Genomic DNA, 13,765 nt, shown 5'->3' on the forward strand with positions numbered 1-13,765 from the left:
GTTACACATAATAATACTGCATTGCCATGTCACCAAAAACAAAACTATAGACTAAATTTTAGTTGTATTTCACAGATTTATTGTATATAAATTGCAGAAAACAACAAATTCATGAGCCTTAATATATGGTTATTGTATAAAATATATTCCTTTGATAAATATTTTCTCACCTTCACATCCAAGCATATGGAATTTACCATGTGTATCTCCTGATCAGATCTCAAATTATAAAACAGCCTCCAAAACATGCAGATACGCATAACAGACATTTGATCTTGGTAAAAAGCGTGGATATTGTGCATCACCGAAAAAAGCTCTACAGTGCATCGATCTATTATTTTGACAAGAAATGACTTTGAAAACAACTGTCAAATAGTCTTTAAATATTGCAAGCACACTACACAGAAGATAATAAATTTGTAGTTCTGACCAACCAATAGTGTACCATTTTAAAAACCAGGATTCCTCTTGGAATCAAAATGTTCATTATTTTTACCACACACATAAAAATAGGTGACTGTGAGATGAGTTGGAAAGCAAATTATGCATTTGCATTTTTTGTGCATGTGCATGCTTTAAAGTTGTGGTTGAATGTGCAAAAAAGTGGCAAGCACAATAGTCTATTTCCATGGTGATTGCAGGATTCCAACTGCCCAGATTTTTTTTCCAACAGCTGTGAAGCTTTTGTGCACATGCCCTCTGTATTCTTAAAGTTTCCCTAAAGACTCTTTGTTTTTAAATTATTTATTTCTGGCTTTACTCCGATACAAAATAATTCCAGAGGGCTGGGGAGGGGTTGCATATATGCACCTGCATCTTCATGTGTGCTCAAGGGAGGATACCTATGTGTTTTCAACTTCTTGTGCTTTATTTTTCTCTTCCTTTTCTTTCAAAGAATCGACAGCTGTCGTCCAGTGATGCAGTCTCACTGCCACCTGCATCTCAAATAGACGTGGCTCAGTTGGTGACATCTCGTCTGAAGTCAGCTGACTATCATTCTTTTTTGATTTAGATTCAGGCTTTTTGTCCTTACCTGCAATACGTTCAAATGCTCAGAATGAGATGCTTTTACTGTTTGAACAGAAAATAACATTTGTAGAGTTAATTGTCTTTCTTCTTTGACTGTACCAAATGACATGACCAAAAGATAAAAAGGGTTTCACTAGCTCTTTAACCATTGAAAGTTGTCTCCCTGGTGATGAGCTAGTGCATGCCTGGCATGTAGAGTGCTCGCCTGGTCAGGTGACCAATATACATTACCCTATAACAAGTATTCTTATTGTTATCATGCATACACACACATATAAATAATGTTAACTCAGTGCAATATCGTATCTTGTTATCTTTACCACACACACATTACCTTATAATAATTCATATCTTACTTATCTTTACCACACTCACACCACCCTATAACAATAATTCTTACCTTTCTTATCATCTTTGATCTTGCCTTTTTTTGTGTTTTTACTGCTACCCCTCAAAGCCTGAAATGATAGTAAATATTGACAACTTTTAAATGAATAAATATACTTGACAAAATAAATCTCTACATTTTCAGTTCTCATGAATATTTTTATCAACATCCTCAACTAAAACTTACTGCTTGAACCCACTCTGACAGGGCAAGTAGTGTTCAATGACTAGCATTCCCTTCTTATTGATTTTAAATGCAAGGTTGTCTGATCAAAAGTGACCACTAAAAAGCACTCACTGGTTGAGGTTGAGGTGATCATACAATACTATTCTTGTACAATCAAAATTTGTTATGAAAAAAGAATCCCAAATATCACCTTAGCATCTTCTGAGTTGTCACTGGCTGGTGTAGATTGTGTGGAATCCATTTGTTTGGTGAACACAGAAGAAAACTCAAATTCGCCATCCAAAAAGACCGTCAGAGGGATGTGGAAAGAAGCAAGAGTGTTGAGCTGTGGAGGTTCTCGCCGCAGCTCCTGTGGCGAAGTTTCTTTCTTTTTCTTTTTGTCAGATTTGGTGGGTGGTGACTGTGGAACAGTCACAAAATGTATAAAACAGTCAGAATGTATCTTAATGCTTTTACAAGTAACTTTAAAATTTACAGTGTGTCCACAGACTGCATTATATTATGTTTGCATAACATGACCAACAATGGCAGAGAACAGGTGAAGCAAGAAGTGTTTTCCAGCATGACAGGTACTTGGAAGGAAAATACCAAATGGTGTAAGTGTGTTTGTTTGTGTGTGTTTGCATGCGTGCATGTGCATGCCCATAAAAGGTGTCTATTGACTAACCGTTGTTTTCTTGTCCTTTGTACTAGTAGGTGAACAGGCATTACATTCTGGCTCTACTGGAAAGCACAAAACCTGTGAATTATCATAGCTTTTATTACTGTACATTACAGTGAGAATGATAATGTCATGATAATGAAGACAGAGGCTATGACAAGAGTGATGGTAATTGATGATTGACTGACAGATGATGATAATTAATTGAATGATTGATTGTAATGAAGGATAGAGGACAATGATGATGGCACTGGCGGTAATGGTGACTGATGATGAATAATTGGCGCTGGGAATGGGCTTAGCACAGAGTCAAGACCTATCTCTGTGCACTTTATAGTAGACAAAGGGATCCTAAAAGTGGCTGCTCTCAATAAAGTCTTAAATAATATTGACAAAAGCAATTTTTCAAAACCTTTTTCAACAAAGTTTCACTGATTATTGTGAACAGGAAGAAAAGGTTACATAATAATCCTGTACCTCCAGACAACAGCAGGATAATGTTTAGGATACATGATGAAATCATGTTTGGTTAGCAAAAATAGATGACATTTGCTTCTAAAATAATAGGAACAATTCTGAAGTCCCAGAAATGAGAAGGCTCCCAGATCTCAACTCACCACCTGCTCTATAACTGAGATGTTCATGCCTTGCTTGAAGAAGTCTCTCAGAACAATCAGGTCATCTCGCACCAAGTTTGTCTGCCAGTTCATTTCTATCACCTCAGCCCATGGCTTGGTGTCTGTATTGACTGGTGCTAGCTGTAGACAGTGTTCTCCCGTTGTGACCTCTTGACCTTCTCTTATTTTTTCTTCTTCCCCACTAATGCCTGCAGAAACACCTGATATATAATATATATATCTTTAATTGATAGGCAGAGAGCACCAAACATGATGACATGGTCTAATTAGTCTTTTTACGAGGCCAATGCAGACCCTCTCCACCACCTCACATTAAAGATATGAAGTGATTTTAGAAAATTCTCCCCCAACACAACACTGGGATAATAAAATCACTTATTCAAGAAGAAGTACAAAGATATTCATGCCTACCAGACTCCTGTGGAAGTGCTGAAGACAAGTTGTTAACTCGCTTTATCTCGGGTTGCCCTCCAGGTGTGTGAGCTTCTGAGGTTTGAGAATACCCCATTATAGCCGACTGCTTTAGTACGCCAACACACATGCACACATAGCACATATCCATTAACTGCATGTTATTGATGGTGACAGATCTATTATAACATTACATCCATTTGGTATCTTAGTAATCTCCACAGGTGTGGCTATAGCATGCAAAACTAAGAAACCTATTGGAATTCTTTGTGCAAAGCACTGAGACAGGGGGCATGTGAAGTACTGTACAAACAGCAAGCAGCAGATGCATTCACAACACCTGAAGCTTTTAGAACTTACATCCATGATGAGAAACAAGTGCCCACATGGCATAGAAGAATGCATGAGAGTTGTGTTTTTTGCACATGGAGACAAAAACCAAACTATCAACTAAAGTTTTATCAGAAAGATGCCATCATCAGTGTAGTTTTTCTTTCTGTTGATCTAAAGACTGGGTTAAGAAAAAAAACTTTCTATCATCCCCTCAAAAATAATAATCCAAAACATAACTTACTGTTTCTAAAGCAGAATCATGATGTTCCGATACTGTTCTGATATCCTCAAGGTCATCGTGTAGGATGTGAAATATGCTCGCCTGATTGCTGTGTTCAGCAGGGAACATGAATTGCACAAAGTAGAGACGCTCAATCACAGGAAATTCGGGTTGATCATCAGGATTCTGAAACAAGACATGGTGCTTATCAAACCACAAATTCAAAAGGCAAAAAGTCCAATATCCTAGATATCAATTTTTTTATTATTGTTCTTTTTACCTTTTTATAATCTAAAGAAGACAAATGTTTTATTTTCATGGTAGGTTCAGGAAACAGAGCTGATTGGTGTCTGCTATAAACAAGAAATATTATTGCTTATAACTTTAAAATTAGAAAACTTTTTCTATTCTGTGTGATTAAATATATCTTGTTAGTCAGAAGAGCATGTCTGTTTTTTCAAAAGAGATTCACACATTTTGTTTCCAGAAGTAAAACCCCTAATGATTTATAATATTAGTGACACTAAAGGTGAAGAGTAAGGATGAGGCAAAACAGTTCAGACAATTGTAATTCATGGTGTGATGGCACATACAGTTACATCCAACATTTATAGTGCTTTATATATGAATTCAGGCTCAAAGCACTTTACAAACAGGCACACACACACACACCTTTTCAGGGTAGGTATAAAATGAACATTTCATATATGGACAATCACATGCACACAACATGCACAATACAATGTACAAAATATATAGAGGGCAGAGAAAACCACCAATGGTCAGCCCTGTCACAGGTATCACATCCACAGTGTAACTGAGTGGTGGGGTTTTGGCTAACAACAACCGTCCAGCACTCAAATAAAAGCAGGAACCGTCAGCAGGTGCAACCGTTTAATGTACGGGCTAGAACCATGGCCACGGCTGATCTACATGTCAATGCTCGATCCTTCCCCGATCCGCCGTTTTTCCTCCACTGCCTTTTTCTTAACGTCTTCCTTTTTTGTCGTCACCTTATTTTGACATCACACCTTATGTCATTTGCTTAAGGAACTTCCGAAATGACATCAAGCCCACTACAACAGCATGGGATGTCGAAGCTGAGATATGAATAACCTATGGCACTCAATTCTCGCTGGGAGATGCTTTAGTCATTGCGTCACCAACCTCCTCGAGGAATGGTTTCTAGGAGATGGGATATGGCAGAGTAGAAATTAAGTGACAGTGGCTAAAGGAGATTTTTTGTTAAGTAACAAAGGTTGCTAGTTACTGGCTGCAAAAGGCAGAACAAAATACTTGCAAGCCACAGCTACACTGTTTTATGTGAATACCACAAAGGCTAGGTTTACTAGTTTCCAATAACAGTAGGTAAAATGAAAGATTTAGCATTAATTTAACTCCCACTTTTTTGTATTATTCCTTTGTCTCTATACTGCAATTCAATTGTAGGAATCTGGTACCTTGACTTCTTCAGGCACAGGCAAGCCTTTCAAATACTTCACTTCCAGCATAACTTTAGCCTCATCAAGAATGTATTCTGCAATAAGAACGTGTAAGAAGAAATAGATAAATGCAAAGAGAAGGTATACATAAAAAAAAAATCACAACTTGTCCAACATTAATATCAATTGTGCAACCACTAACTTGTGCGCGTATTACTGGACAGCTTGCAGACGATTTTTCTTCCAGTTAACTAGAACGAGGCTGGTGTGTACAAAGCTTCTGGTTTAGTCACAATCATTAATTATTTAGGCTCTCCAAAACTAACAATAGAGAATGTTTCAAATGGCTAAGAGTTGGTCTCAGCAGACAGATAGCAGTCCACCTATACACATCCGTGATGCATTGATATCTGTTCCATTCTTTTAGAAGCACATGATTCTACTACCCACCTCTTCTTCGTGCCAGCCCCTTGAAGTGATGTTTCTCATCAGCAGATATTCGGATATCATCAAGAATAGTCAAACAATGAAGATTGTCAATGATGTATCCTCGATAACCAGGAATGAGCTGCAGTTTCCCATGAAAAAAATAGAGCAGATGACTGTTACTTGAAGTAAACGGGAGGCAACGCCATAAAACATTTTTTTTTTTAATGATACTAATTGAAATAGAGAGCACAAGTATTTCTGAATATTCTCATACTGTATATACTCACAGTTAAAGGATTTCCCGTCAGGACAAGGTATCGAAGTTTGGGTAGGGTAGAAAATTTTTGTACAACATCCAGCAAGTCAGTCAGGTTGTTGTTGCTCAGATCCAAGGACAATAAAGATGGCCTGTGGTAAAATGATACTTCTTCAAAGTAGCCTTGCCATGTTTTATGGACTTCAATCAATGGATTTCTACAGAAATTTATGTTTTACTTATAATGTGAAACAGGTTTTATGCAGTAATGTTTTGTGTTCTTTTGATGTAGGTTGTTCCTGCAAGCTATCTATTTTCATTGTTTCTTTGTTTAAACTTTGGTGGAGAAGATGAGTAGAAAGGTGAGGCATACAGATTTCTCCCTCTTTTACTTTTTTAATCTTATTTTTAGGGCCACTTAGCTGTCTAACAATGATCAAGCACAGCTGCTAATATGTGGGCCTGTCAAGATAAACCAAATGCTAACATGGGTATCATCATGATAGCAAACTAACTTCAGGTACTCTAATGTTAACACTGGGTGCTCTCATAGTAACATGTTACCACCATATACTCATGGTAATGTGGTACCATGGGGTGCTCTGATGCTAATACTGAGTGTTTTCATGGTTAACACTGAGTGCTCTCATGGTAACATATGGTACCACCGGGTTCTCTTATGGTAACATGGTACCACCGATTGCTCTCAAGCAATAACTTACATTCTCATTCAGTCCTCTCTCTTCTGGCTGTATTCCACCTTTTGTACATGAAGCTTGACCTTAAAGTATTTTTACCAATGTTGGGTCTGCAGATTGTGAGAGTGTAAGTGTAATAGTATGACAACAATTTACATCAAATTCATGTACACTGTACTTAATTTCTAAGTGGTCACCAAAACAAAGTTGGTATGAAGTGTTTTCCTAAAGATTGCATTAGAAAGAAAATATTAACAACATAAATATGTCTTGCTTTCTCACCAAATATCTCCTGTAATGTAGTCTCCAATGAAGGATATATTGTTGTACCCAAGGCCTAAGTGTACAAGCAGTGGTGGGTGTGTACTTAATGCAGAAATGTCACTGATCTTGTTGGCACATAGCTCCAGCATCTGAGAGAGTCCAAAAAAGCTTGGTAGACATTGATTTCTAAGGTAAAAGTGTTATTTATTATTTTGTTTACTGTAAGAGTCTCCATTTTTTGTTAAAATCAAGAATACCAGTTGAAATTCATCTGGAAGCAGTAAGAGATCTGTTGTGCATAAATGAAGATGTCTAAGTTACTTCCCCTATTCTGAGACCTGACTATCCCTAGTCTGGTAGCAAGATGACCACCCCAACCCAGCGAATTTTTAGGTGGCAGATAAGAGAATGGCCTTCAGCTACAGAGGTTAGCTGCGAAATAAGCCTGATTTTCCCTGGATGAATAAACAGTCACTGACCAAACGGCAATGTTCCCACCATGAAGAGGGTAGCAGGTGGTACTGCTACCCACAGTAGGAAATACCCCATATGTCCAATGACAGGTCCACCACTTGATAAAGAGTGACATCACAAGCAAGCCTGGATCTGGGGTGGGATCCCAGCAACAATTCCCCCCCCCCCAGGTGTTCACAGACAAGGATGCACAGGCCATGAGCTAAGGGCAGGTAGTCCTGAAAATAAACTCAGGCTGAAGAGACCTGGAATTCTGCATGGATGACATCTATAAGAAAACTAGCAGAAAGGTGGAAGAACAGTTAGGCAAATTGATCACCACCCAGTACTTCTTGTCATCTCTGGAAGTATGGCATCAAATCTCCCCCCTACCCAGTTTACAAGATGGAATTATAAGAGGACACAATGAGGACTCTTTATTGTGGGCACCAACGAGCTCACAACAACATTCACAGTGGAAGGAAGAAGCACAATTATGTCAATAATTTTTAACAACATGAAGGCAGCCAAAGATACCATCCCACCAGGTGGGAGAAAGAGCTACACACCACACTGGACAAGTGAACTACAGACAGCACATGAAGAGCTCAGCAAAGCAAGAGAGCAGGACGTGACCAACCCTAGTCAAGAAAGCAATATCAATCTGCAGGAAAAGATATCAAAGTTCATAAGAACTAAGCTAAAACAGAAAAGAAGAAACTGAATAGAAGAGACTGCAAGCCTTGACATCAAGAGGGACACCATCAGGTTATAAAGACTAGCCAGAACACTGAAAAAGCCAAGAAAGTGACAAGACCAAAAAAAGAAAAGAAAAAAAAGGCATGTACATCAAACACAGAGATAGCAATGACGAAAGACACCACTATGCAGGGCCAGCTTATCTGTGAGGTAAGCTCTCCCCTCACTGCCTTACCTCCCTGAACCATTAAGAGATCAGGCCCCCATTCAACAGCTGGGCCATCTAGGGGAAGTTTGCTGGGGCACACGAGTATTGAACTGGCTAGTCGACATGCTTCCAGTCCTGGACACGAGTGGTACTCTAACAACTTTGCTACTCACCTTCCCCATCTATCTATCCATATACCTGACTACATCAAGATAACAGCCAGCTAAACATTTTAATGAAAAATTCTCAACCTGGGAATTCAACCAATGTTGAATCTACATACAATGGAAATCCATTAGTCAATAAAACATAACTTTACCTGCAGAGATTTTGGCAAGTATCTAGCATTCACTGTATGAATATGATTTGCAGTTAAAACCAGTTCTTTGAGGTTGCACAATTTTAGCAATCCCTCGTCCAATCTGTCACCTGAAGAAAAATGAATGAACTGGAATGTGTTGTTAAAATGCTTAATGTGAACACTGCCTACTTATATGCATCCTCTATACAAAAAAACCACATTCATTCCATTAAAAATACACATAAGCAGTCAGAGGTAAACAAACAATGCTGCATGATTTCTTGATGTCTGATCATCCACATCATAGTCACAAAAGTATTTCATCTGTAGATATGAGTATCCAGGTAGACAGGCCAACTAATGGTAATTTTGCCTGATCTCTTCCATGCACCAATCAGTCTTAATGCATACTTTACTGAATCACGAAATGGTCTTGCAGTCAGTTTATTAATCAAAGTGACTAAATTCTGAAATACTTTCTAAAGCATAAAAAGTATAAAACATTTGGCTTACCCCTCTGTCTATGATCTTCAGTGTTTGAAAATGACAAAGCACAAACTGCTTGTCAATGAGCCAAGGGGACCTCACAGCAATGGCACGAAGTGCTTCTGCTTCATTGCTCCAGGTATAGTCAAGATGCCAAGGTGAGATATTTGATGTCACATAATCTTGTAGATTACCTGTCTGCTCTGCCTGTGGTCCAGGGTCTTTTCACAAAACAGATCAATGCATAACCAAAAATAAATTTCTACATCCAATTAAAACTGTAATATGATAAAACATACTTATTTTGGGGGGTTCTTTGTTAAATCTTGTCTTCTCTAAATTCAAGTTTTACCTGTATGTAATGACAAAAATATTAAAGAAAAGCAACAATAAGAAAATAACAAAAAGGATATATTAGCACTTTTCTTGAGCAAACTCTTTTGTCGGAAAATACTAATGGAGAAGAAGATAAAAAATCTGCATCACATTTCTGTTGTGTTGATGGAGGTATCTTTGGCTGCAGTTTTCCTGATATAGATGGCAGAAATTTTGTTCGTGGTACAGGAATGTGCGGGTCTGGTTCACGCTGTACATTATTCATGAGAATAATAATATTAAAATATATCATTTATAACTGATCAAAATACAATTGTATTATACTCCATAAAAAATATATATAAACTGTAAAAGTAAATTGTTGTTACCTTTATGTTGGGAATGCCATCCCTTATATTATAATATATAATAATACTAAGCATAATTCAAAGATTACCACAAGTACTAAGAATTCTATTTCGAAAAATGGTCAAATCTTGTTAATCAAACTCCTGCTGTTCAATTTTTTTGCTACAGCATAAAGGCAATCTTAGCCACAGGTATCTCAAAGATCTTGATCCCCAAATTTGATCTGAAAAGTTGATTTTGGTACTGCCAGTTGTGTCATGGCTTCACAAGTAATTTTGCATTATGAACAGTATGTTGAACATTTTGCATGCCAGACTTTGTTAGCCAATTTGAAGAGTGAAGTAGTCTACATTTTGAAAGCGAAGAGGGACAACTAAATTTTAATAATAATATAGTAGTCTTAATAAGAATGTTTTCTATCACATAATCACGTTCACAACGAAGCATACTCCCAGAGCTTAAGACAAGTAAGTGACATGGACCAGAATACGAAGTACTGAAGGAAAAATAACTACGCAGATAAGTAATAAAAGACAAACATATATAGAAGACACAATTAAAAGAGGAATCAGAGAATAAACAGTAATGATTTTAAATAAGCAGCACAAAATCTATTACACACTATTTCCGCAGACTACGCAGCCTTCCTCAAAAATTATTTTATTGCTATCAAGCAAATAAACACATCCTCTTGTGTTAAAAAGCTGAAGAATGGTTGTAACAAGCTCACTCTAGCGTATCTCGACTCTCTCCTTACCCAAGGTCCTAGTCCACACGGAAATTCTTTGATGCAAAGAGTCTTCAGCTGATTCTCAAAGGCTCTAAACGCCCGGAAAAGTCTGAACACCTGCTTCCATTTTGCTTTTGTTCCTTTTTAGGGCACTAATGTGTGCAACATTTCGAAAGTATTTATACTACCTCGGAAGACAACAAATCGACGCCATTGCAAGTCTTGTTGATACTTCCGCTGTTAAAAAACACCAAAATTATTACTCGGAAAGAGTAAAGACGTCCACAAACACATTTAATATAGATTTATTATTAATCTAATACTAGTGGCATTGTAGATCTTAATTTTATAACTAGTTTTTAGTAAATATACGTAAACAATTTCTTTTTAAACTAAATTTTTAAACTAAACTAGTGAATTATCTTTTTTTAATGAACTACAATGGAGACCATCCCGTATTCAGTCAGCGACTAGAAACCACTGAAGTAGGACGAAGGGCGATACATGCATGTAATAGATTACGACGTAAACCTTATTGATTTACTATGCCACTTGAAAATCATCGAGTGACATATTGTTAGTGTCACAAAATCGCGGGATCAAGAACCAAATGCAAACGCGATCGTCGACGGATCGCTCTGAATCCAGCGACAGTAGTACATCGAGCAGCGAAAGTAGATCAGCAAGCAGTCCTCCCAAAAGAGAAGACATTCAATCAGAAAAGAACTCTAGTCAAGAAAAGGTCTCGTTCCTCCAGAAATAGAAAGAAGAGGTATGCAGAGACTATTAGCTAAATATTATGTTATAAAGTAGTAGCTTGTTTACATTCAGTGATGTAATAAACGATAAACACTTTCTGTCTCTTCCCAGCCTTGCATGCTCTATCCACCATGTGGCTGATCTAGGACACAATATTTCACTCATCTTTGATAATGCAGGGCTAGATAGTTATTATTCTACGTGTGGATCGCACATTCCTGTTTGTTTTGTTGGTGTGGGAGGCGGTAGCACATTTTTTGTAATCATCTAACCTACGGAACCGGGCTTCCTTTATTCTATTTTTAATAGAAAATTACCATCATTCGTAAGAGTATTCCCGCAACAACGAAAGGATTTTTTGTCAGTTCTGTTCAGTAACTGTGTGTTTGCGGTCTAGGGATACGCAGCACCTTATTTGTTCATTGTTTAACTGCAATGGATTGTTTGAGAAAAACAGAGAGGGATGTGGGGTAGGAGTATCTGGGCCTTTTTTTTTTAATTGAGCGTGCAGTTATTCACTCTTTAGTACACACTTTTTCGTTCCATCATTTACTTTTTTGCTGCCCCTGCTTTGATTTTACCATTGTTCTGTTGCGTTATGATCATATGCACACTATCTGGCATTTCATTCTTATTACTTTTTCATACGTTGCTATTTAAATACTTAGAAAAAAAAACAAATCTGGTTTAGCTGCTTAATGCACAAACTTGTGACTACCGATCTTTGTATTGGTAGGTAAGCATCATGATGGTAAAACTGTATATTTGAAATGTTTCTTTTTTGCGAGAAAAAGAGAGCATCTACATCCTCAGACTCATCTTCATCTCATCAAAGGTCATAAAAAGAAAAGAAAAAGAAGCAGTAAGAAGAAACACAAAAAAGAAAAGAAGAAGAAGAGAAAAGAGGAAAAGATAAGACAAGTAAAAAGATGGTGACAGCACAGGTTAATTCTCTGGCAGAAACATCTGTTAAACCAAAATCGTTCAGCAGGTATGGTCCTTCTTTGTGCACATACATTGGACAAAAGAATAATTGGCAACTAAACGGGCCGTGTTTTGTTTTTAATAGAAATTAATGTGTATGTGAACATTGTTCTCGTGTACCTTTCAAAAATGTTAAAGAAACTGTTCATTATGCACAGTAATGTTTTATATCCATATAATCATTTAACTCTTTTATTTATGTTTTTTTTTCAACAAACAAAAAAAACTTTTCTTTCTGATATATGCCTCAGATTATTCTGACAGTGAATATTATAAATCTTATGGCTATACAGACAAACATTGTTAATTTACTGATATAAAACATCAATGCTAATTGATATACCTACTGCTATAGATAATGTAATACTATTATAATAATGTATAACAGTATATTTTAGCACTTACTTTTCAAAATTATTGTTTTGTATAACCTCTACTTAGTTTGAACAATCTTGCATTTTATTGTGCAAAATGTTGTATAAACATTGTTCGCCCCTCACCTTGGGTCTTCATGAGTATATTTATCTAGGTATGAGGGAGACTGGTGCAGTTTGTACACACAAGATACCGTTTGTAACACATGGTTGAACAGCTATACACCTAGGAAAAATTTGTGATTAGGAAAAAAAGTGTTTACTTTGGCATAGCGTCATGCTCGACTCCCTTGGCCCTGCGCCTCGAGTACTGAAGCCTATGACTAAGGAAGAGTGGGAGTAAACGCAAAGTGTCATGCAGATATGTTATGACGAAGAGGACAGGTAGAAAGAGGGGGTTCCATGAAAACAGTGTGAAAAATAAAAGCAACTGTCTATATGCTCATGTTTTAATAGTAATGATGAAGATTTCCTATAAAGCACCATTTCCTAATGGTTTACAGCACTTTACACAAAATATCACACACTATGATCAGAAGAACAGCATAACAAGATTCTTCATTATCTAAACAACGTACTCTCAGTCAAAAGCACAATAGAATAAGTGGGTCTTCGGCTGCTGCTTAAATGCTGAAGATTTATATGCACAGTCTCAGCTGACAGGGAAGGGATTCCAAATAGATGGTGCAACAGAGACTCAGAACATATGCCCACCAAAATATGTTTCAATTTATCATCTCAGTTCCCTCTAAAGAAGCACCATTACCATGACACATTTTTCTTGGTCCCTGTTAAATTGTGAATGTGCATGTTTGAGGATACACATGCATGTGTATTTTGACCACTTGCAAACTCCTTGAACCAAGCATTTTTTCTCCAGAACATGCATATTTTTGTACAAGGTGCAAACTCTCTATGATGATGTAATTGAGTGAACATGGGAATCAGAGATATTAAAAATTTTTTATAGTGATGAACATTGTAGTGTTAAAAAAAAAATCATTTACCTCTACTTTTTCTGATTTTTTTCTGTGTTTTTTGTGAGTGGTGTTTGTGTATGTGGTTGCATGTAAAGCATGTTTGTATCTTTGATGTGAGTGCTTGTGTTTCTGTCTGTTCATGTGGTTTGTGA

At 37.0% G+C, this 13,765-nt stretch overlaps 1 protein-coding gene and 1 long non-coding RNA gene across 6 annotated transcripts; one reads left to right on the forward strand and one right to left on the reverse strand.

Moving 5' to 3' along the window:
• Positions 1–56: 56 nt before the first annotated feature.
• Positions 57–10,763, reverse strand: LOC112561975 (leucine-rich repeat-containing protein 43-like). Of its 5 annotated transcripts, none has more exons than XM_025234864.1 (15): positions 10,544–10,763; positions 9,589–9,688; positions 9,130–9,323; positions 8,635–8,744; positions 6,974–7,104; positions 6,025–6,145; positions 5,759–5,876; positions 5,327–5,403; positions 3,888–4,052; positions 3,314–3,419; positions 2,882–3,090; positions 2,271–2,342; positions 1,794–2,003; positions 1,430–1,487; positions 57–1,033 (listed from the first exon to the last, which is right to left on the reverse strand). In XM_025234864.1, the coding sequence occupies exons 5-15, from the start codon at positions 7,102–7,104 to the stop codon at positions 843–845; spliced, it is 1,458 nt and encodes a 485-aa protein (XP_025090649.1). In that variant the 5' UTR covers positions 8,635–8,744; positions 9,130–9,323; positions 9,589–9,688; positions 10,544–10,763; the 3' UTR covers positions 57–842. The 5 variants fall into 5 exon arrangements, with proteins under 5 accessions (XP_025090649.1, XP_025090647.1, XP_025090652.1 ...); XM_025234862.1 differs by having other exon boundaries at positions 2,882–3,102; XM_025234867.1 differs by having other exon boundaries at positions 1,794–1,976; positions 2,882–3,102; positions 3,314–3,422.
• Positions 10,764–12,066: 1,303 nt separating this feature from the next.
• Positions 12,067–13,624, forward strand: LOC112563126. The gene is made up of 2 exons (XR_003098966.1): positions 12,067–12,266; positions 12,907–13,624. It is a non-coding gene; the product is annotated as an uncharacterized LOC112563126 (long non-coding RNA).
• Positions 13,625–13,765: the final 141 nt, after the last annotated feature.

This window comes from Pomacea canaliculata, linkage group LG4, assembly GCF_003073045.1.
Source record: "Pomacea canaliculata isolate SZHN2017 linkage group LG4, ASM307304v1, whole genome shotgun sequence".
Lineage (NCBI taxonomy): Eukaryota > Metazoa > Mollusca > Gastropoda > Architaenioglossa > Ampullariidae > Pomacea > Pomacea canaliculata.

What these genes read in the sequence shown, in the direction of transcription:
- LOC112561975 (XM_025234861.1), bottom strand. Translation starts at nt 7,104, where the DNA reads ATGCTGGAGCTATGTGCCAACAAGATCAGTGACATTTCTGCATTAAGT. An exon ending in CTGTGCCTGAAGAAGTCAAG is followed by an intron (nt 4,053 to 5,326) that starts GTACCAGATTCC and finishes GTCTTGTTTCAG; the next exon opens with AATCCTGATGATCAACCCGA. An exon ending in GATCAAAGATGATAAGAAAG is followed by an intron (nt 1,034 to 1,429) that starts GTAAGAATTATT and finishes AACGTATTGCAG; the next exon opens with GTAAGGACAAAAAGCCTGAA.